The sequence below is a fragment of the Diadema setosum genome, chromosome 3, assembly GCF_964275005.1.
Source record: "Diadema setosum chromosome 3, eeDiaSeto1, whole genome shotgun sequence".
In the NCBI taxonomy this organism is placed as follows: Eukaryota; Metazoa; Echinodermata; class Echinoidea; order Diadematoida; family Diadematidae; genus Diadema; species Diadema setosum.
Genome location: NC_092687.1, coordinates 44627009 through 44650948, shown reverse-complemented (window position 1 = coordinate 44650948; position 23940 = coordinate 44627009). Strand labels below are relative to the sequence as shown.

The 23940-nt window shown below is 38.9% G+C and overlaps 1 protein-coding gene across 1 annotated transcript; it reads left to right on the top strand.

The window, feature by feature from the left end:
- The first annotated feature begins 829 nt into the window (after nucleotides 1-829).
- LOC140226603 (MOB kinase activator 3B-like) lies at nucleotides 830-23705 on the top strand. Its single transcript, XM_072307059.1, has 7 exons — nucleotides 830-934; nucleotides 15463-15613; nucleotides 18404-18497; nucleotides 19348-19481; nucleotides 20110-20225; nucleotides 21475-21561; nucleotides 22983-23705. Exons 1-7 carry the CDS (start codon nucleotides 902-904, stop codon nucleotides 23010-23012), a joined length of 645 nt encoding a protein of 214 aa, XP_072163160.1. The 5' UTR covers nucleotides 830-901; the 3' UTR covers nucleotides 23013-23705.
- The last annotated feature ends 235 nt before the right edge of the window (nucleotides 23706-23940 follow it).

Sequence of the window (23940 nt, the reverse complement as noted above, 5' to 3'; positions counted from 1 at the left end):
TTACGAATTGATAATTTTCCGAACATTATTTCACAGATATTATACATCAGATTGTTTTATTCCTATTCTAAAAATGCAAAATCTTGTCGGCTGGCAGAGAGGACGGTATCCCCTCCCCACACACTCCTCTATAGCTTCCATTTGTATGGACGATACGAAATTATGACGCAGTGCATGCACCCCCGGAACAAGATCCGACTTACCGCGGTTTAGCCGTTCGCAGATTCTCCCTGAATATTTATTTTTCTCACTTTTTTTTCATAGATTTTTTTTTTCAGGTCTGAAAATGCAAAAACTTCCTCGTGTATGTGTGTATGCGTTGGTGGTGAGAGGGATACCCCACCCGTCATTATACTCAACTCATTTAGCTCTTACTAAGTACAGTGCTGCAGCGCATCAGTTTTTGATGAGTGATTATTAAACAGTTGGTCAGTGTCATAACTGTAATCATGTAAGGCTCTAGCGTGTGACCCATAGACAATTTGACACTTAGTGCCCTACTGGAGGTGGTTAACCCGAAGAAAAACTTATATCCTAGAGAAATTATTACATTTCAGATAGGTGAAAGTACTTATACACCAAAGTTGTTGAAGAAATGCTGGGCAGGTAGGGGAAAGGTATCGTAAAATCCAGACTATACGCTTGATTAGAGACGAGGGGCAGCTAGCTGCGAAGTCATTTAACTATAGATGGCGCTATCACCCAAAAGTGAACCACACACTGCACACTGATGAAGGAGAAATACGTGGATTCCATACGCGGTTGTGGTTTGATATCATTGTGTGTGAGACTTCCGTGTGCTAATTACTGTGTATTGTGTGCACTAGTGACTGAAGATAAGGACTCACTCTGAAAAATCAACTTCATCGGTGCTGGTCCCATTCAAGTAAAGAACATCGTCATGGAGTTTTCTGGATTTTTCGCCAAGAATAAAGTGAGTATGGCATACCGATGCATACACCCAAATCATCCATTTTTATTTCATTGTGGTAACATGCAGCATGATGAAGTTAGGGCAGTTAAAGTGAGACCTCGCACCAACAAAACACAGCGATCACGATATATCTCGTCCGTGGCTCAGTTCGTAGTAGGAGCCCATGTGATTCCACACGCCAGTCTACAACCACAATGTATGCCAATGCAATGTACTGTAGCGTAGGCCTAACGCGTTGTTACGCTTTTCAACACGATTAGGCCCTACTGGATTAAGTCCATATGTACCAGTGTACAGTGCATTGAGATAGAATTTAGAAAGAGTCGCAGATTTGACCAGAATAAACTTGACACAATGGGAAAATCGGGAGTGATTTGCTGAAAACCGCTCTAACTGGTTAGGCCTTGTTTTTGTACCTGGTTGAGTGCGTTAGTGTAGCCCGTAGGCTAACTATACACAGCCCAGTCGCTGTACATGGTACGTGTTTTCGCATAGCGTAACAGTGTCTGGTCGGGCTACCCGTAGGCTAGTAAATTAGTTGGAAGTACGTCAGATGATACAAAACCAGGCCAACCAGTGCCAGTGCAGTGCCGTGGTAATAGTCAATACGTGGGCCTAACCTCCTGTAAATTACCATGATGAATTTATCATGACTTTCTGTACGTCAAAAGGCTCCACCATGCCATACCAGTACCACTGACTGTTGTGGTGGGGTTACAGTGTAACCGTGGCAGATCAGAGTCAGGGGTCAGTGTTCCTAAACAGTGGTGTCAAACACAAATTTTGATTTAATTGAATGAATTTAGAACTAACAGTAACACTGTTAGGCCTAGGCCTACAGCTGTATTGATTGTACAGGGACTGTCAGTGTCACTGTCGGTGTGTATGTGTGGTACAACTGTAACTCAGAGTCAGACTTGACCGAAAGATCGGTCTGTATCTGGTTGTCGGGGGATACAAATTCATATGTTCCACGGAGCGCGGAGACTGCGTTTGGCTTCACAGATTCCCCTTCTAACCGTTAGAGCCGATAAAGTCAAAAAATGATCAAAGACTCTGGACAGACAGATTTTTCTGTCTACTCAGATCTACAGTACTGTAGAACTACAATACATATATTCTAATTGTAAATCTTGGTAATTTTTTCTTTGCTTTCCTGTTTTACAATTTACACACGCAATTTATAACGTACAGAAATTAATAAAGACTTACAGACTGTATTGCTTTCTCTGCACACTGTACCACAACCAGTCTGAAGAGCATCTCTCTCTGCATTGTTACTATCTGCTTGGCGTTTATAGAGGCAGAAGTTAATATGTGGATGGTAATCGCTGCACTTTTAATCATTCAAAGGTCATGCTGTCGGCTGTGCGGCGGTGCACTCTCGAGCAGCGCGCTATGGAAACGATTGCTGTAGCAGATGATCAAAGGTGACGCACATGCAGCGCTTGCTGTAAAGTACTTTGAATTTACATAGTGCAGCGATGGACAAGTTTTGCTGTCAAAAAATGCAAATTCTTCCCCCATGGACATTACAATGCACGTTATGGCTCACTATTGGTTGTCAATACCAAGTTCAAGTGCAAGCAATCTATTTCATATGTGAGTACCTGTACAGAAATTCTCCTATCATGACTGTACTTCTTGATCATGAATTTAACCACTCACAAAATTGTTGTGAAGGCCTGATTCACAAATTTTGACTCAAAAGTTTATGTACCGGTACATTATTCCAATGTATGAGTATGTGCATGGTGTCCTGATTAACCTTTAGAATATAATAGAGATGTTTAATGTTTTGTAGCTGTTTATATGAGGGGTGTTGCTGTGGGGTGTTGCTATAAAAGTGTATGGATATAAGACATGGATTCTTGTCGGTTTAGTATGGATATAGATCTACATTTTACATGAATTAACTTTATCATTTTATTATTATCTTTTTATTTTCAAACCTGAAGGCATACATTTTGTGCATTTGTATGGCTCTTTTTTATTGCATACAATTATGCATCTATGTTGTACCGTGCGTGTGTGTGTACACTGGTATGCTGAATGCAAATGGGCATTTCCACGGTAAATGGGTACTTTTCAGGGATGTCTCTGTATTTTTGGCTTCCTATATATGTGCATTACCCCTGAATCTGATCTTCTAGAACACTTCAGTGAGAGATAACTTTGTCCCCAAATTGCTTCAAACAAGCAATTTATCAAAATTTGTGCCAAAATGAATAATTTTGGGTGAACGCGTGTAACGCAGGACAGAAATCCATTACTAACATATGAAGGTCAAATTATGAATGCTCATTGAAACTCTGCTGTTTTTCAATTGAATGGCTTAATTTTGATGAGAGAAGATAGCAGCTGAAAAATTCTGTTGAAAATTGTGTTTTATGCCATTTCTAGACTAAGTGGTGAACGCGCGTAACATGGACAGACCAAAATGCGACAAGACGGTCTGTCCATGTTACACGCGTCCACCGCTATGAAAGTCTAGAAATGGTATGAAACACAATTTTTGATAGAATTTTACAGCTGTATTTATCTTCTCTCATCAAAATTAAGCCATTCAATTGAAAAACAGCAGAGTTTCAGTAAGCATTCATAATTTCACCTCAATATGTTAGTACGTAGATTTCTGTCCTGCGTTACACGCGTTCACCCAAAATTTTTCATTTTGGCATAAATTTTGATAAATTGCTTGTTTGAAGCAATTTGGGGACAAAGTTATCTCTCACTGAAGTGTTCTAGAAGATCAGATTCAGGGGTAATGCACATATATAGGAAGCCAAAAATACAGAGACATCCCTGAAAAGTACCCATTTACTGTGGAAATGCCCAAGTACTGTACAATGTGTACTGTCTGCCATTAGAATGTATATGTGCAGGTATACACTATTCATTACCATTGTCTTTGAATAGTAGTTTAGTAAATCCTTGAACAAGAAAATAAAACCTCCAACACAGTTCACCTGGTAGTGAATCTACATTGTATATTGTGAAAAATTTTAGAGTGAGTTTTGAGTACATGTACATTGTACACACAAAATGCTGGGGCACATTTAATTCATACAGGAAGTAAAGCTGGAGCAAATGGTAAGAAAGTACTTCCTTCTTTGATTCCCACACAAGTCTCAAGTATTTAAACCACTTGTAATCATTGTAATGAAAAGAGATTTTTTAATACCTAAAACCTAATTCCCGCAGAAGCCTGGTAGTTACATGTAACTACATTGTAATCATTGTCAGTGAATCCTAAATTAATATAAATCCCTATTGTGATGTCAACATGACCTTTCCTAGAGTACGACACATTGCTACACCTCAGTGAGCTAGGAATCTCAAGTTTGGATGGAATACTGTATACGCTGAATATTTTGTGAGGTTTTTATTTTTGTGAATTTCGCGAATCGGGTGCTATTCGCGAAATTAAAGACAAGCGAAAATATTGACTGATCGCGATGTGAATGTGACGTACACATGCGTGTACACATGCGTGTACACTTCTCCGTTCATTATAGGACTCCACGATCGCGACCTCTCGCAAACTCGTCGGGAAGTCCCGATTCACGAAAATTTGGTTAGACTCGCAAAATATGGCATGCAGTACTCAAGGCTACATGTACACGTGTATTAAACAGTGTATGCATTATAACAAATCTAATAAAACTATACACTCTGTATTAAAGTGCATTGGCACATAAATGGTTAACCCTAGTTCTCCGTGCCAGGGAATTTGGAAGTCCTGTGTATACAGCTCTATAAAGTTTTTAATGCTAATCAGCATTCAAAGCACACAACTGGTTAAAGACGCCCTTAATACATTGTAGTTGGAATTTTCCCCCTACCACCATTAGTGTGGATCTGACTTCCTCCTTTGCCGTATATGATAAAAATGTGTACGAAGTCTAGAGGATTTGATTTCAGTCCCACGGAAGTGGTGTCTTGTCCGTTTCCCTTTCTCATTTCCTGATCCTCATCGAGATGAATAAAACTCCTTTGGAGCAGGACGGTAGCCTGTACATGGTAGTCTCAAAAAATTAATAAAAAAGGAAAAATTGTAATGAAACAACTCTCAATCTGTCTGAGTTTGTTCACTATAAATCTTGATTAGGCGGAATCACTGTTTAGAACTAGCCAACTTGACAGGAAGTGTGTATTTTGAAAGTATTCTTGACTTCCAGAGCTCATAACCCTGTAACGTTTTGTACCTCATGGATGTGGTCTGTTCAATTTTTGTTTTGTTTTGTTTTGTTTTGTTTTGTTTTGTTTTTTAACTATATAACGCAGGGAATAGTTTTCCAACTTTCATAAATTTGATTAGCAGTTTTGGCTTATGAATAATACCCAATACAATAGGAGGTTAACAAAACACAAAGGTCAAAAGAACAAAGTGCAAAAGTGTAACATTATTTCCTGAAGATTCATGCCTTTCCTTTAATCGACATCTTCAATGTGAACACACAAATTTAGAAAGTGCTTACGTTTCTTGGAAAAATGAGTTTCTGGTTTTGTAGTTTTTTTTTTCCTGTTTTTAAGCTTGGATTTTCTCTTTGCTTTCCTTTTGTTTTGTTTGTCCTACGTTACGAAAGTGTTGGCGTTTCCCCAAACCACACAAGCTAACTTCAACAAAACTATCCAGTTACAATACCATCAAAAGAGAAACTTGCTGCGAGTGCAATGCCATAATGTAACTACAGTGTATATAAAGCCTTTGCCTACTCAACTGAGCAGTTCTTGTGCCTGATAAATGGAGATAGGCCTATCAGAGGCTAGAAGGAAATTAATTAAATTCAGACATGCATTGAAGACTGAATGACCAGCACTGTCCATTACGCTAGCTGCATACGCACAGTCAAATCAGCAGGGTAACAACTGCAATCCAAATAATCTGGAGATTTTTGTTTTGTTGCAAGCATTCACATGGACAGAAATATTCCACTAATTGCCAGTCGCGATAGTTTGCCACCGAATCTGCGCATGCATGAAATCTGCTAAACTGGCACATACACAGTGCGCTTCACACTGTGCGCTTCTGTTCTTGCGCGTCATAGTGGTGTGCTGAGCATGCTGTTGTAATGTGCGCTTTGAATGATGGAATATAAAATTTCGCAAGATTATTTGCTCCAGCATTCGCATGGTCGCTGCAGGGCAAATCATCGCAGTAGTTAGAAAATAAGCTCAAGATTTCTTGGGATTTACAGACTTGCATCAATTAGGGGGATTTTTGTGTCCACATCCATGGGCAAAAATCTTGAGATTTCTATCGCAGTACAAATGTCAACATAGTGATCCCGCTAATGTGCAATAGCTCGAAATGGGATTGGTCATGTACATTATACACTCCATTGAGCAGCAACTCAAGGAAGGCGAAAAAAAGTGGCTGTTACAGCTTTAGATATCAGGTGGCTGCTATATACAGGGTTCATTTTACACAATGTTTCTCTTGGAGGGAATTTTTTTTTTTTTCTTTAGTGGCCGTATATGGCAGGTGGCCACTATAGACAGGTGACCACCGAGGCAGGTTTGACTGTACTCGGTGATTCAACATCGGGTTACAATCCATTCTCACTCTCTGCCCAAAAGGTCATGTTAAAAGGAGGGTTCATTTCACAGATGTTTGAGTGCCACATAAGGTATTATTAGTCCAAGGCGAGACACAAACTTCTTTCTTTGGTGGCCTGACAATGAAATTTTGGTAGCTGGAAAAGATGAATACAAACATAAAAGTAATGTTTCATAAACATCAAAATGATATTATTGGAAACCATGATGATTAGGCCAAAAAAAAAATTGTTGCATTGGCGTAACCCGCCCGACCCTAAAAATTCCGCCGACCCCATGTTTTTTTATTATTTTTTTTTGCTATCGATATCAAATATCTTGTTGATTGCGATCGCGATCGCACAAACCCGGAAGTGGAAACGGCGATACGTAGCGAAGTACGTAGGAAGTGGAAACGGCGATGCGTAAGTGGATACGTAGCATTCAGACTGCGATGTATTGTGCACAGTTTTGCCGTAGGTTTCTTGTGTGGAGAACTTACACGAATCTGTATATGTGGGACTGTGATAGAGATCGCCGTGTGCGATGAAAAGATCGTGCATATGGGTCAATTTGCATCTATCTTATCTAAGTCAAAATAGTAAAATATGAAGTGAAAACATTCAGGATAGGGATTTCAACATCTTTAAATTCTGTGAAGGGGTATAATTCCAGTAATATCGGCCTCATAAATGATTTGTAGAATAGATGAACACAGCACATTCGGTGCAGCAGTTGTAACTGTTTACTGAGCTGAGCACGAGTTTTACACGTAAAATGCAGGTAGCAAAAAAAAAAAAAAAAATCCGCCCGACCGACCCTATTTGAAAATCTCATGTTACGCCAATGCAACAATTTTTTTTTTTGGCCTTATATAAAACTGGGCAGGATTGATATTCAATGGAAATGCTTAAAGTGCACTTCTGAAGTATAAATGTGATTTTTCCATGGCATCATCTTTTCATGAAATTATTATTCATCTTCCAGGGGTCCATTGTACATACTGGTTTGCATTTTTAAATGGGCAGAAATTTGGCCTGGGCAGAGAAAAACATGACTTGGCTACATGTAGTTGTGGCTGTCAAATAAACTGAGTTTGGCCGTGAAGACCAGTACGATTTGACAAGCCTGGTTGGCGGCACCTCACTGAAATGTGTGCAGTTTAGAATAATAGCAAGCACTGAGCTGTGAGCTATTTTCCCCTGTTCTGGATGAGAGAAACACATCAAAACAATGTATTCATTCACAAATATTTGTTGGTCCGATTGGGCCACCAAAACATATCATTTCTTAAAAAATGGTAGCCTATAACATCTGTATTCTGGCAGCCCCTGGCTGCCATGCTACATCTTTATATCGAGCTTTGATTTGTCCAAGTATTATTAATTTTGCAAGCTACGTGTAGTTGAGGGTCTAATAAAATGGTGCATGCACCAACATATTTATAACACTGTGTAGATAACAATAAACATGCATGCTATGTACACTCTGTTTTCTGCTTTCTTCTTCCTCTTCTTCGAGTCAGCTGAACTCAAGTTTAATCCCTTCCCCAGGGCCTCTATTCAACATTGCAGGAGGCTTCCTTTTTCTTCTAAACCTCTTCAATGTTTGCTATTTTGCTTGCTTTGTTTTGCTTTGTTCCTTTGATGATTTGATGCAACTCACGCCACTAATAACTCCAGCTACTGCCATACCTTGCAACACACCACACTCACCTACAGTAATTGTATTTCAATTACCTACCCCATATACAGCATTCTTATTCTCGTCTCTCATTACAGCCAACCTACTGTACCTGCCCCACCCTCCCCACCACCTGTAACCTTACCCCTACCCCCTCAAAACTCCCATGCACTCCCATACCCCACTCCGGTCTGCTCCACACACACCTTCACGTTCATATTTATTTTATAGTACACTGTACATTCATAAAGCTGTCAGAATAGACAGGCTTGCTGGTACAAGGTGTTTATTTTCTAGCTTGACAGCGCTCCAACCTTTGACACTTTGTAGTCCTATAAAATCAAACTGCAACTCTATTCCCACAGCACCTAACCTTAAACTTTAAATTTTCAAGCAAAAGTTGATTAAACCACAGTTCTAATAGGAAGAATTATACACACACAGAGCTGGTAATACAATAAACCCTATACCGTTCAGTATGTGACGATACAATAGTGTACAACACGTACTTCAGGTTGATCTTCTGTAAGTAGGAGCTGTGGGCGAAAGGATTAATGCTAACTTTCCACTGAATGATTTGTTGAAATTTATCATGTTAACATGACGCTTATTAAATTATGAGTGGGGATCCCTGCCCAGAGCGTTTAAACCCTGATAAAATCTTGTGGTTCTAATTACTGTCTAATCTTTAATATAGAAAGCTCACTTTCAAGTGCATCATCAAAGTTTAATGTGCTATACTTTAAGTTTAGGAATGTCATGTGAATGTACATTAAAACTAACATCAGAGGATACATGCCATTCAAATACCTACACGTACGATTTTGTATTTAATGTGTAAATATTATTTAAAGATTCATAAATTTGTTCACCCAGTTTTTCCCCTTCACTTCTTCTTTTGATTGGCAATCTTACAGTCTGTGTTCTAACAAAATGTTATACATGTAGTTTAAAGGTACTAGCCCACATTTGCAAACCCACGAAAATCAAAACTGCATAAGACAGGTCCAATATGACTTCAAGTACAAGTTATAACAGTAACATACCTCACCTGTCGCTCTTTGTCTATACCATTCGATAAAAGAGAGAAAATCATTGTTTTAAAATCAATTTTCAAACCGGGTCAACCCGACCCAAAATCAAATTAAGAGCGCAGGCTATAGCTACGTACATTGTACATGTAACACGTACGTGGACTGGAGCTAGCGAGCATTATACGCATGCATACGGATTACGGTGCATTTTCATTTATTTTTATGAAAGTAATGGACTAATTGGAACGAAATTTTGCACAGGTGTTACTGCAATCATACCCAAACTCCATGCTAACTACAATGTATGTATGAGACCAATTGCAGCAGGTTTACAAATGTGGGCTAACACCTTTAATATCTCTCTTGGAAATTCACACATTTTATCCTCAATCAGCTTTCCAGACAAGCTGGGTATATTTAAAGGACAAGTTCACCTTCATGAACATAAGGATTGAGAGAATGCAGCAATATTAGTAGAACACATCAGTGAAAGTTTGAGGAAATTTGGACAATCAATGCAAAAGTTATGAATTTTTAAAATTTTCGAGTTGGAACCGCTGGATGAGGAGACTACTAAGGCTCATGATGTCATATGAGTACAACAGTATAAAGAAAATGTAAAGAAAATTCAACATATTTTCACTTTTTTCGCATAATAAAAGAGCACTTGACTTGCCTCTTTCTAAAGGCAATGGGAATAATATTACCCATAACATATGTCAGTAACGAGTCAAGGGAATGAGTACTTTTTTTAAAAGATGAAATTTTATGAAATTCTCTTTATATTTTCCTTATATTGTTGTACGCATGTGACATCATACATTGCAGTAGTCTTCTCATCCAGCGGTGACTGCAAAAAAACTTCAAAAGTTCATAACTTTTGAACGGATTGTCCGCTTTCCTCAAGTTTTCAATGATGTGTTCTACTAATATTGCTACATTCTCTCAATCCTTGTGTTAATGAAGGTGAACTTGTCCTTTAACCCTTAGATCTTTAGCAATTGAAGATTCTGTACATGTACATATTATGGCCTATGGTTCCCTATAAGGTACAGCAGTATTACTCTCATTTTTACAACTTTCTACAGTGTAAATGCTGTATGAAAATAGCTCGCTGCCTGTTTATTTTTGTCTAAATTATAAGTTATGTTTATTTGAAAGCCTATACATGTAAAACTGTTAATACCAAGAGAATGTTGTGTCACAGAAATAATTCTGACATAGAGTTGGGTACTTTTGTTGATCTTTCAACTCTTTCAAATTATGTAATATTTTCTATATGGAAACAGTAAAAATGGTAAAGCTTAAAACTATTAAAAAGCAAACAGGCAGATTTGGGCATTTCAGGGTGTAATAAGATGGACGGTTTCGGGCGGTTCATACAAAAGAGTAAAGCTACCACTAATCTCCAGAATGTACCGGTAGTCTACATAGCTCCCACCTACATGTACAAAACACACGTATGAATCAATGTTCCATATTTCCTACAGCTGTAGGAACATGGAGGCCTATTTCTTACATAGGAAAGAAGTTTAAGCTTCATTCAAACTTTGCTCTTTTTGCTTTTCAACACATAATAGTGATTTATAGGCCTACAGGATGTGGGCAAAGATTCCTATTTTTTGCACGATTTTCTCCCAGTTATTCTGATTTTTTTTTTTACTGAATTTTATGGTCAGCAGGCATGCTGTACATGTGAGTCTAGTTTCTGTCATATGAAGCCATTGAATGATGTGTGTTTTTGTGTGTGGCACTGTATATATTGAGCAGGCAGTTGTGGACTGCTGAAGATCAATTTGCATGAAGTGTAGAATTTCATTTTGTCAACCCACACACTTCAGTTTCCTTGACATTTAAAACCAAGACGAAACTGTGTGCAGGAATAGAAAATGAAAATTGGGAGCGTGGCAGTTTGTCTTTACTACTTTGAGTACATAGAGATCGTAATGAGTTCATGTCATAATCTGGTATTCTCTTGAGTCATTGTTTTGTGTGCAAACATATTGATTTTATTTTATGCTTTTGGTTGATAATCTTACAACACCAGGAATAAGAACCTCCCCACCCCCCCCCCACCAAAATTAAAATAAAAACAGCTATTTGAAAAAAAGAAGAAAGTTGCTAGTTGCTTTCTTATAAAGACTGCAATCATTTTATTAAAAAAACAACATAAAACTTATTCCTTATTGAGTTCATGTCTACACAGGAGGAAGTTGTACATGGAATACTCTTAGCTCTTTTTTGTAGCACTTCAGGTGAATAGGAAGAATGGTATCTATTCTACAATTTTGTATACATGTACAATGTACCATTCATCCTCCTGCATCCTATACAATGGGTGTTTGGGTCTTCCATGCCCCTGTATAAAAGACTGTTGGCTACATCTGTCTCCTGTGTGATCACTACACTACAAATTCAGTGACAAGGACGCTCTTTGTCTCCGGTGAAAACCGTGTGATTGCCTGGCCAAATTTGGGTGAGAGGAGGTGGAGGCAGCGAGAATTTCTCTGATAAATCCATCAAAATTATGATCCCGTTTCCCCGTTCCATCCAACCATTCCTGGGAAAAGACATTGTATGTGTACGTATACAGTGTTTGTGTGTGTGTGTGTTTTACACCATCCACACACTACTTTAGAAGCCCTTCGGTGTATGTAGTCCCAACAGTGTTTAATATCCCTGTCAATCTGACTTCGTACAAAACACACCAGGGCTACAATTGTACAGTAATCATTTGTACTAAAGAAATTCCTGTATTGTTTTTCTACTGTATGGAGTACATCTGTATAGCATTTGAATTATCACAGTACAGTGTTTGTTGCTGATTGATTCAGGATTGAATCCCTCCACCCAGCCTCCCCCCCCCCCAAAAAAAAAACAACAACAAACAAACAAAACAAAACAAAACAAAAAACAAAACAAAACAAAAACAAAACAAAACAAAACAAACAAACAAAAACAAAAAACAAAAAACAAAAAACAAAAACCCAAACCCTCTCTCTGAAACAGATTGACATGTACACTATACATGTACAATGTATTTTTTTTTCCAGGTATCAGAATATGGTTCTAATGTATGTAAATATCACCCCCCCCCCCCACAAATAAAACACATTGTGTACAACTGTACATACACAACAACAACAACAACAACAACAGCAACAACAACAACAACAGCTTTTAATGTTTTGCGAGATATTCAGAAACCACTCTATAGATGAGATGTCAAAGAGCATACATTTCTAAGGGGAATCAAAAGTTTATTTGATGAAAATCGGTTTTGAAATGACTGAGATATTTCCAAAAACAATGTGAAACTAAGAGTTCCTAATAAAAGGTGTGGCCTGTCGCCTTTTATCATTATCACTTTTTTTTTAATATCCTGGCCATTTGATAACCAATTTTCATCAAATAAATGTTGAATCCTTCTTAAAATTACATGCTCTTTCATATTTCAAAAGAGGTTTCTCCTTATCTGACTTAAGGAATGTTATAAACCTGAATCCTCCCCTCAACCAGTACTGCACAGTCCCTTTAATATTCACTTTCATAGGATACAGGAAAAAAAAAAATCCCACAGCATTGAACTAAGACTAAGTGGCTCTTGGCAAATCATCATGTGGAGAAAAATCATAATACATCATGTGTATACCATACATGGTACCTCTTGATACAGGATGTACGCACTATACACTCAGTACAGGGTATTTGAATCCTGACTGTTTGTGTGCAGTTAGTGTAGGCCTACAGGTGTACATGATGTATACCATGTACTGTAGGCCCCCCCAACATCCTTGTACAGGGTATCCCTTAAAAATATACAATGTTTATTGTTTGAATACTTTGCAATTGCACAGTACATTGTACCGGTACATATACTGTATGTATATCCTGTATTCGTGCTTGGTGATAGTTATGCTGGTTTTGGTATTATTTTCATTATCATTGTAATCATATCATTGTTAATATGATATGTACCAGTACAATGAGGTATCTATAGGCCTGACACGTGTATTGTATCAATCATTTGTGTATGATGTAGCATACCTACAGTATGTACAATACTACAATGTATGTATGGACTTTTTAAAATTTCATTCTAATTAATATAGCCAGATGGTCAAATTCATTAGTATAAGGAATACAACAACTGAAATAAATATAGGCCTATTGTACATTATTGTGAAATATATTTTTCAACAACAGTTGACCAACCTTTAAAGGGGAAGGCTAGTAACTGATCAGTGGGAATCAGTGGAAATGCTGGGAGATGATTGTTCCAATCCTTATGGGATTCATTCAAGAGTTCATTGTATATATTGTTGTGTGAAAATGATTTGCTTCAGAACGGTCTCATATTCAAGTAATGTGCAGATTAATGCTCCGTCACTGACCAGGGACGCTAACCTGGAAGCATTTCCACTGATTCCCACTGATCAGTTACTAGCCTTCCCCTTTAATATCATGATTATCATTGTAAACTACATGTATTAACTCTCGACGTGTTTGGCAGGTGCTCATTCCAAGCCTTGGTGTATCAACAGCTACGTGTACATTGTACAATGTTAATACAATTTTGATTGTGAGCCAATGTTTTCATGAATTACGTGGAGTCCATGACTTTAAATTTGTACATGTACACTGTATGCAATAATTAACTACAAACTTGTGCGTGGATTGTTGGGGTTTGGTAATTGGAGCCCAATTACATGTACCAGTGTATAGTACACACGGATGTACAATATATAATGTGCATACATGTGGAAACCTCAAAGCACACAGTTTGGTTTGGTGCAATATGATACTCACTAGTCCTTCTTCAGACTCACTGCGTATATTATTAATAATGATAGATACAGTCTGTTTTGTATTGAATTTCCGGAAAAGGGCGTCATTTTAATACAATGTGTGTCAGAAAGAAAACCTACAATTTCTGTACAGCGTACTCAGTGCATGCACATAGTGGAATAGAAGGCTGCTACAGACTTTGTACACAGTATAAAGCATGAAAGCTGCTGGAAATACTTTGATACCACATGCCCTGAGACTCCAGTGTATTTTCAGGAACAAGTTATTGTCATAAATTTGCATGTATTCTTTTACTAATCTTTTTTTTTTTGGGAGGGGGGGAGGGGGTTGTTTTATGAGTGCATGTGTGACAGGATCATTTTGTAAAGGTTCGGCTGACGTGTGTGTGTGTGTGTGTGTGTGTGTGTGTGTGTGTGTGTGTGTGAAGGTAGCACTATTTAGGCCATTGTGTTTTGTGTTACCAGTAACTCTTTGGAAACTCTATCCTTGTACAGGTTTGTTTACCAACTGGACATTAGTCATTAATTTGGTAGGGCAAGTCCAGATGGGATGTTTGCTCTGCTACAGCTCAAGATCTTCTAGCAGATTTTTGAATTCAAAAAAGACAAAAACATAAGCAAAATAAAGCATGTATATATATGCACTTTATAGTAGTATACTGTAGCTTTGTTTGAACGATATGCCTCCATCGGTTATTGTTTCCATGTAATAACTCATGTGTTGTTGTTGTTGTTGTGTTTTTTTTTTTTGGGGGGGGGGGTGAAAAGTGGAGATTAAACAGTAATGTCTGGTTGTGATGGCTCGCTATTAAATTGTTCAGCCAAATACGGCATTCAGAAGACAAAACCTACAAATCTGATTCTTTTTCTTCTTCTTCTGGTCAGGGAGGTAAACCTCTGTTCTGGTTTAAAGTCAGCCTCCTTCAATAGGTCATGGAGCTACATGTGTACATAGCTCCATGAATAGGCTGAAGATTCGTGGAGACTGTATTATTTACATTATGATACAGTTTATTTGAACAGATGTACATGTATTAACAAGCGCATAACAAATCCAAAGACAATGACTAGCCACTGCAGGGGTCGCACTTAACTTTTTATCTAACTAGCCAGGCGGACTACTGTACTTAGAATCAATTTTGATACTGAAGCGATTTTTTGGCTAGCCAGACGGACTAGTAACTTCAGAATTTTACTATTTTTAGCTAGTCCGACGTGATTTTGGGTGGCCAATGGCCAGCGGACCATCGTCAATTTCGAACCCTGCACTGTGATCAACCTTAATAGTCGGTTACAGATTCTGATAGTTTCCTGTTTGTGTTAAGCTACACCCTTTCTGCATCACCTTGACTTTGCTATTAATTCTTAGTACATGTACATGCTGTTCTGTTTGTGAAATGGAGCTACTCTTCCACTTTGGCAAGCAAAGAGTTAACTGATGGTTCCTCCTTGCATCTTGCAGACATTCCGTCCCAAGAAGAAGGTGGAACAGGGAACGATGCGGTACAACCTCCACAAGAAGGCCCAGGCCTCCCTCAACTCTGGCCTAGACCTACGGGTAGTGGTCAAACTCCCTGCTGAAGAGGATTTCAACGACTGGCTGGCGGTACATGGTGAGAGAGCTGTTGGCCATTGCTGTAAAATGAGGAATGTTCGCATGCATTTTAATTTCATGAATTTCGCGAGAGCCAAGATTCGCAAAGTTAGAATGCATGTGAAAGTTCTTGTCTACATTGTACGCATTGAATGTTAGAGGCAACTCGCGAAAAATTTCATGCCACGAAAAATGCCGTCGGCTCCAATTTGCGAAAATTTCATGCCGCAAAAATATCATATCTTACAGTATCAAATTCAATGTTTAGTGGTTTACAGGGATGGTACAGTTTTGGTTGAAAAAGGGCTTCAGGTTTCCAATTTTTTTTTATTGTGATTTTTTGAGCTAATTAAAAACCTCTTAGAAAAAATGAAAGGTCATAATTCTCACAAGAGTTCAACGTTTATTTGATGAAAGTTGGTTTTTAAATGGCTGAGATATCCAAAATGAAATGATCCTCATCAAAGGTGGGACCTGCCTTTCATTAGGATCGCGTTGTTATACTTTGTTTTTGGACATCTTGACCATTTCAAAAATGATTTTCATCAAATAAACTTTGACTTCCTCGTAGAATTGTTTTGTTTGGAACATTTCATAAAGCGGTTACCAAGTATCTCACAAAAAGTTAAGAGCTGTCCTCCTCTCACTTACCCTTCTGAAAATATTTTGGATGTGATTTTATGCAATGAAGCTCTAGATTGAAATTAATTGAAAGAGCTATTATGGTTGTCGTGATTACAGGGTACGATGTAGGTTTATTGATACAAAAAGTGTGTGTCTTTCTTTCTTCACTCATTTGTTTATTTTATCTATGAATTTTGTCACCCATTTACAAATCTATTTGAGTAGTTTCATAATAAAATAAATGGATTGATTTGATTATTTCTTCACATCTTATGCCTTGTACTATAAGGAAATTCATACTTTCATGGAGATTGTTACTCAATCACAGTGTACTGTGCTCTCTCAAAACCTTGTGCTCTGTTCGCCAGTTGGGAACTTCCACTAGAGAGCTCACTGTACTGATTGGTACAGATCTTGAAACTGATTGTCAATGAATAACAATTACTGGTACCCTATCCCCATTAATCCTCATTGTGTCACTGTGGCCTTTCTGTTGGGACTGAGACACATGCCTGAAAAGGCTACAACTTGTAGCTAACTACAAGTGTATTAATACAGTTTGGTCCAGTATGGAGGAATGATATAAAGTTCTGATGAAAACAAATTGACAGTGTAAACATGTCTAGTTACAGTTTATAGTACTTGAGCATGTTAAGGGTTGATTATAAATGCACTGCAGGTATGTAGTTTTTAGTACCTGGTACCACTGCCTTGAAGTACATGTTGGAGGCATTGTATCATTGAGGCTGTCCTTTAGGCATCTGTCTGTGTGTCTGTCCATCTGTCCTTTTATCTGTCCATCCAACCATCCTTCTATCTGTCTCTCTCAAATAATATTAGTAGGAATTTAAAGAGATCAAAGGTCACTGAACTTTCGCAACTTTTCCAAACTGAAACTTGAGCTAGTCATATGATATTTTATTGCAAGCTGAATTTGTTAGGTCGTGCAGGCCTCGAATTAACCGACGGCCACCGACGGCCATGGCCGTCGGTGCCCCTCTTGTTGGCCGCAATGTCTTTTTTTCCTTGATCAAAGTTACGGCAAAAAAAATGTGCCCTTTTTCTTGCCGCCGTGGTACCCTTTTAGAATGAAAGTTATGATTTATGACGTATAATATGCCCTTTCTCAAAGTCTACACTTTAATAAGCTTGAACAACTTTCCTGATCTCAAATATCATATCTTTCCGAGATACGAGATGACGTGTAGAAGTCTACATACATGTACGCCCGACCGGCTTTTACCGTTCCGACTGCCTCCGCAGCGCAGCGGCCATAGAGTTACTAGCTAGGCAGCGGCGGGCCGGAGCAAGTGGTCGCAAGCCATGCTAAAAACTGCCAGGCCTGCTGTCGGACGGCTGCGAGCATTGCCATCTCTCTCGCCCGCTCTGCATTCATGCCCGCATGCTCAAAGCAAAATGGCGCCGGAAGTGCTCCAAAGCGAGCGCGGGGTACGCGTTGAGAACGTACTGTATTACAGAACCTACATCGTATTGAGTATGGCCTACTGCCTAACGTCGTCTGCTGCGGAGAGATCTTATGCGTGCATGCGCTGCTGGAGTGTAGCAGCACGGTCGATAGCATACAGCTCTATGGGGCATTCACATCACGTATAAACACGCAACATGCCCGTTCCAATGTGGCCTTGGTGCCCCTCTGACTGACCTAAGTGCCCTGGCCTCTTGAAAAAGGGCCCTTTTCTTAATGGCCTTGCCCCTCCAAAATCCTATTTCGAGGCCTGTCGTGGCTGCTTCTAACCAAATCAATGTTTTCACTCACTTTGGATTGTTTTAAGAAAATAATTACGTGCTTTTGATCATTTTACGTCTTTGAGTCATCCACCCACTGATATCAAGACAGATTTGGTTAGCGTTTTTAAAATGCTTCATTATTCTTAATAGTGGGGGCGCTGTGGCATAGTGGATAAGACTCCCGACTCCCCATTTGAGGACACGAGTTTGGTTCTCGCCCAGTGCTAATGTCCTTGGACAAGATGTTTTACCCACCTTGTCCCTCTTGACCCAGATGTATAAATGGGTGCCTGGCAGTGCTAGGGTAATTTGGCAGAGACCTCTGGTAGAGCAGTGGCAACACTGAAGAGTCTACTCTGGGTAAATAACACATTATCATTATTATTATTATTATCATTATTCCCTCCTTTTTTGTTTCTTTTATGTCTCCCTCTAGTGGTCGACTTTTTCAACAGAATCAACCTGATCTACGGCACGGTGTGTGAATACTGCAACAAGGAGACATGTCCAATCATGAGCGGAGGACCGAAGTAAGAACATCGTACAAAAATCTTTCCCAGAGAAAGAGAGAAAATACAAGATGCTGCAAACACAGCCAAGTTTTCACGTCAGTCCATCCAGGAAAAAAAAACAAACAACACTTCATGTTAGGATGTTTTTGAGCGCTCTAAAGCAAACCAAATTGAACCGAACCAAAGGGAACCGTACTGTACTGTGCAATATTTGGAGCGTTAGAGCTCTCTGTTGAGAAAGCATACATTATAAGTTATTTTTAGAGGAGGTCACGCATTTTGTAGCAGCAGTGTCATTCACCTGGCGCGCTTGAACTACTGACAGGTGTCCCAAATAAAGAGAAACTCTTTGAATTATGAGGTATTTGCCTCATACATGTATGCGCATTCTCACATGCAAACTTTTGGTACCGGTACGCTTTTGGCACCCCTTTTGAAGCACATTGTTCAGTGGTCCACTTTTGGCTTAGTTCAGTTTGGTATGGTACACCTAAGGAGTGTTTGAGCACTCCTCTGGTGCGGGTTCAGTATGGTTTGGCTCACTTTAATAGGAGAGCGCTTAAAGGCAACCATAGAAAGAGCTATCTATCATACTGTGCTCTGTTCCCCACTTGGCATACAAGCAAATATTACCTGGATTAAAGCTGTGTTTGTGGTGGGTTGCACGCATTTGCGCAGTCAAACTTTTACATAATCCTTGAGCCAGATTAAAACTGTGTTTCAATTTTTTAAATGACTTCAGGCATAAATGTTCATATCTGGTGAGCACCGTCTTCAATATCTTCTCAGTAGAATTTGACTATTGATGAAATAGCGCCCTCTAGAGATAACAAGAGTGACTTCAATCTATCTATTTTGTGGTGAACAGGTACGAGTACATGTGGATGGATGGTGACAAGTACAAGAAACCGACGGCACTTCCCGCCACAGACTACATCAACAATCTCATGGACTGGGTAGAGCATCTCATTAACAATGAGACTTTATTCCCAGTTAATGTAGGTGAGTTTTTGGGTGTGAACGGCTCAGAGACATTGCAGTGGCTAGCGAATATGATGACTGGGCCATTTAGCACTAAATTGGTGACCATGTTTGCCCTTCACATTGTCTAATTTGCCACACGGGATGTAGACAAATGTATACAAATGTATTTTGTCGAAGTTTTTTGGGCAGGTACAAGAAATCAGATTAGATTTTTTATGTGAGCAGTTTCCATTTGGTACTCAGCTAGCTGTTATGAAGGAACTATTCAAAATTTTGCAATAAGAACACACAAGGTAGTCTGTTCAAGCAGTCTGCAGTTTAGGACTTCATTTTGGGATTGGGATACCCAGGTTGAATGATATTAAGTTTTCAAATACATGTATAACGTGATAGGGTAAAAAATTTAGCACAGACAAAGAAATCAGTGTAGATACAAAATGTAGTAAAAGCCAATCTTGGAAATGGGATATTTACATTTGATAGTAATAGCAATCTAATGTACATGAAAATTTAAGGTCAGCGCAAAAAAAAAAAAAAAATACATGGGAAATCAGCTTCATGTGTCAGTGAGACTGGGATGAGAGCGTAAAAATGTGTTTTATAGAAAAGTTCTCTCTCATGTTGCTGTACAATGCTCTCCTTGCAGATGTCGGCTTCCCCAAGAACTTTGTCCCAACGTGCAAGAAAATTCTGACCAGGTTACACAGAGTTTTCGTCCACGTCTACATCCACCACTTCGACAAGCTGGTCGAGATCGGAGCGGTGAGTGGGCTGGCCCAGAGGACTGGGGATACATTATATAGCAACGTCTGGGCCTCGTGTCATAGATAATGTTTAGGAAAGCAATTCTTGCTAGACTGGCACCTTTTTTGTAGCAACAGCCAATCAAGAAGTGGAATTCTTGTTGTTAATGTAGCACTTACCATTCCAACAAAAGTGTTACAATTTGTTTGACAGGAACATTGTATGAAATGGAGCCTAGGGCAACATTGTATGGAAAGGTGTTATAATAGCAGTTCTTACTGCAGTGGCATTGTATTGACCAGAATCCAGTGTCCTGATTGGCTGTAGGTCACTCCCGATGAAAGCTCTTGCACTTTCATTTTTGAAGTAGCCCGACATGTGTTTATGACCATGTGACTCATTGGACCTTTTCCCAAATAGACAGAGATTTGGTGTGTGTGTGTGTGTGTGTGTGTGTTTGAGTGTGTGTGTGAGTGTGTGCTTTTTGAGTGTAAAGAAAGAATGGAAAGGTCTTGTCATTGGTGATGGTTTAAAACATTAGCAGAGAACTATCCTTGAACAAGATTGAGTCTTCACAGCAACATCTCTCGGTAGGGCTCTGTTGCAATGATTAATGCTGTGATACAGTATAGGCTCTCTTTATCTAACTAGAGAGAGAGAATCACCTTTCAAAACATGTTTGGAATGGTGTTTGTGAACGTGGTTTGAAATGTGATTCTCGGGGTGCCGCGTTTATCTAACCATGATACAATCGTGATTCGAGTGTTGTCACTGCGCAGCTGCTTTTGTGCCATTCGACCCAGGAAGTAAAGGTCAACTGCCTACCACCATACATGTACATGCCTCATCATTCACACACAAGTAATGGGTAGAAAACACAACCGGGAACAGCTTGGAGTTGACCTTGTGATAAAAACGCGTTTCAAAATGGCAATGCGTTTATCTACTCACAGAAAGGCGACCGTGGTCTCAAAAGCTTTTCAAAACGCCCTTTGAATGGCGTTTCAAACCGTTGTTTCTAAACTCGTTTCAAAACATGTTTAGTGTTTATCTAGCCCCAGAAAATGCTTTTGGTACCCTTGCCTTCCCCTGCAGTTTTCTCGCCCGAGGCGAAGAATTTTTCAGACGTTTTCCAGACGTTGTCCTGACGTGTCATGGGTAATGTCCGTAAGAAACAGGACTTGAATGTGCTAGTATGCAGAAATCAGTATTGCAAAAGGTTTGTTTCATTTTGTGTTTGAATGCATTTCTTTTTTTCTTTTCACAGGAGGCACACATAAACACGTGCTACAAACACTTTTACTTCTTCGTCACAGAGTTCAACCTCGTCGAACACAGAGAGTTAGAACCATTGGTAAGTTTTGCCCTCTGTTGGGAAGTAAAATCAAATCTTTTATGAATTGCACATTTATGTCGGGGGATGGGGAAGGGAATGTGTTGTTATATTGAATTATCAGAATGATTTGCCCGTACTGCTCCCACTGATTCTTGATAATTCAATTCATTAAAACTTTGTGTCCACCAAAAAAACGGTAATTTAAAGTATGGATTTCACAAATGATATTGTGTTAACAACTTCTAAGAAGTACAAATCATAAAGTATGGTACAGAATACAATGTACATATGTAAAATTGAATGTATGATGAGAAAAATAATGTATAATTAGCAAGGGTTACAAAGAAGTACATATAGCGATAGAAATGAGGAATCTAGTGAAAAGCGAAGCTCGATAAACAGTATGCAAATAACAGGCATATCCCAAAATTTTTAATGTACAGCAACGGGATGTGCTAACTGAATATGATAAAAGCATATACAGTCTGTATATATGATATGTAAGCACAGGCTGTACTACTTAAAAAGTTTTATTAAAAAGTAAAGATGAAATAATAGTGAAAAATGAGATATCACTGTATCGGCACAGACACTATAACAGCGAGAGGCTTGCTACTGGTCACAAGTGGCTCGGCATCACCGGAACATCATGTGTGTATTGGTAGACAGAGTTTGGAGAAACATGGGGCAGTTTCGTTGCCAAATTGGGTTAGTGTTTAAAAAGGTCTGTTGGAGTAGGGAAGGGAGGTTGGTCCAATATTGAATCAATTTTCATTCACTGTCCACCGCTGTACGTACTTTCGCAAATTACAACTAGCACAGACCTGCTGGAATAGAACTGCCCGTCAGTGAATATGTGCGTCGTAGCACATTCTCATCGGTGTGTTCAACTCAAGTCAAGATTCTTCAGCATTCTTCACCAGATCAGGGATAAAGCTGTAAACAGTTTGTTTACATGAATTCCTGAAGATATCTGAGTTGGGCCAGTATTCCCATTGCATGGTGTCCCATCGCTACTCGGTTTTTATAAAAGGCAGATTGTTTTCCCAATCAGCTTGAATCTACTAGCAGAATGTAAAAGTGGACATATTTGCACGGTGGAATTTTTTGCGCATTTTGTGCAGCCAGAAGCTAGCCCGCAAAATGAGAGCATGTGAATATTTTTGCATGCCGTATGTTCCAGTAGTCAATGTCCTTATTCCGCAGAATTGAAAACACGCAAACTTCATCTTAACGGGCTGAGTGTGAAAAATTACTCGTGCAAAAATATCCACCTTTACAGTGTAGTATTTCTTTCTGTGCATTGAAATTCTTCTAAAACATATGTTTACTTTAGATTACATTTTGTGTAACTGTTTGCATTAGGATTACTCGTTAATGTAACTACTCCTCTTTACAATAACAGTTTTTCCTGTCTTTTTTCTTTGTAATCTTTGCAGAGAGAAATGATCCAGAAGATCTGTGTATGAATGTCATCCAACTCACTGACCTTTGACCTTCTATCCCGATTCTGGAGATGAGCAGCAACCTGCAAAGCGAACTGTCATTATCCTTCTTGTTTGTTTGTCTTTTTTTTCTTTATCGCATGGATGACTCATCCAGTGGAGTTCAGTCGAGTACCTCACACATTTCATGTTTATCTGAGCACCATCTGCAGTCTGCAACAAGGAAGAATGGATTTTTTTTTTTTATACCTCCGATCTGATGGTTCATGGAGGTCAAAGGTTAAACATCAAACAATCACAAAAAAGAAAAAAAAGAAAAAAAAGAAGCTATTTGTGATGGACCAGGGTCGACCCTGCCCAGACTGGTTTTGCACGTTTAATGTTGGTTTATGTTGGGCTGCAAAGTTTGTTCTCGTCCGTTGAGAATTCCGTTCACACTTCATCCCCACTCATCTCCGTTGTTTCCATCAACACTCTGATCGTCACCTTCTTCGTGGCAGCTGTCGTTGACCTGGTTGCGATTCTTTCCGCCTGGCAGCTTTGCTGCCAGTTACCACTAAGCCGAATGAGTGCAACAAAGCAGCTACTCGCAACTCTAGCAGGCAAATAGAACTCTGTTTATAATCACCTCCTGTCATTCTCTTCACATGAATATACAGCCTAAATGTTATTTTATTGTAACTGCATACATGTACTTTTCAAGCCATAGCATCTACCATTTTGTGATCAATTTTATTTTTTTTTAATACTGTAAAACCGGAAATATTTTGCATCATGAAACTTTTGCAAATTTGAGCCGACAGCCTTTCTTTGCGGCGCAAAACTTTCTTGAAAACGTAGACAAGATTTTTTTTTTTTTTTTCTGCATTTCATGTACTTTTGTGAATCTTAGCTCCTTCAAATTTTGCAAAAGTTTCATGCACTTGAAAAATGTCAGGTTTTACAGTTTACA

What these genes read in the sequence shown, in the direction of transcription:
- LOC140226603 (XM_072307059.1), top strand. Translation starts at nt 902, where the DNA reads ATGGAGTTTTCTGGATTTTTCGCCAAGAATAAA. An exon ending in AGCTGGTCGAGATCGGAGCG is followed by an intron (nt 20,226 to 21,474) that starts GTGAGTGGGCTG and finishes TTCTTTTCACAG; the next exon opens with GAGGCACACATAAACACGTG. An exon ending in ACAGAGAGTTAGAACCATTG is followed by an intron (nt 21,562 to 22,982) that starts GTAAGTTTTGCC and finishes TAATCTTTGCAG; the next exon opens with AGAGAAATGATCCAGAAGAT.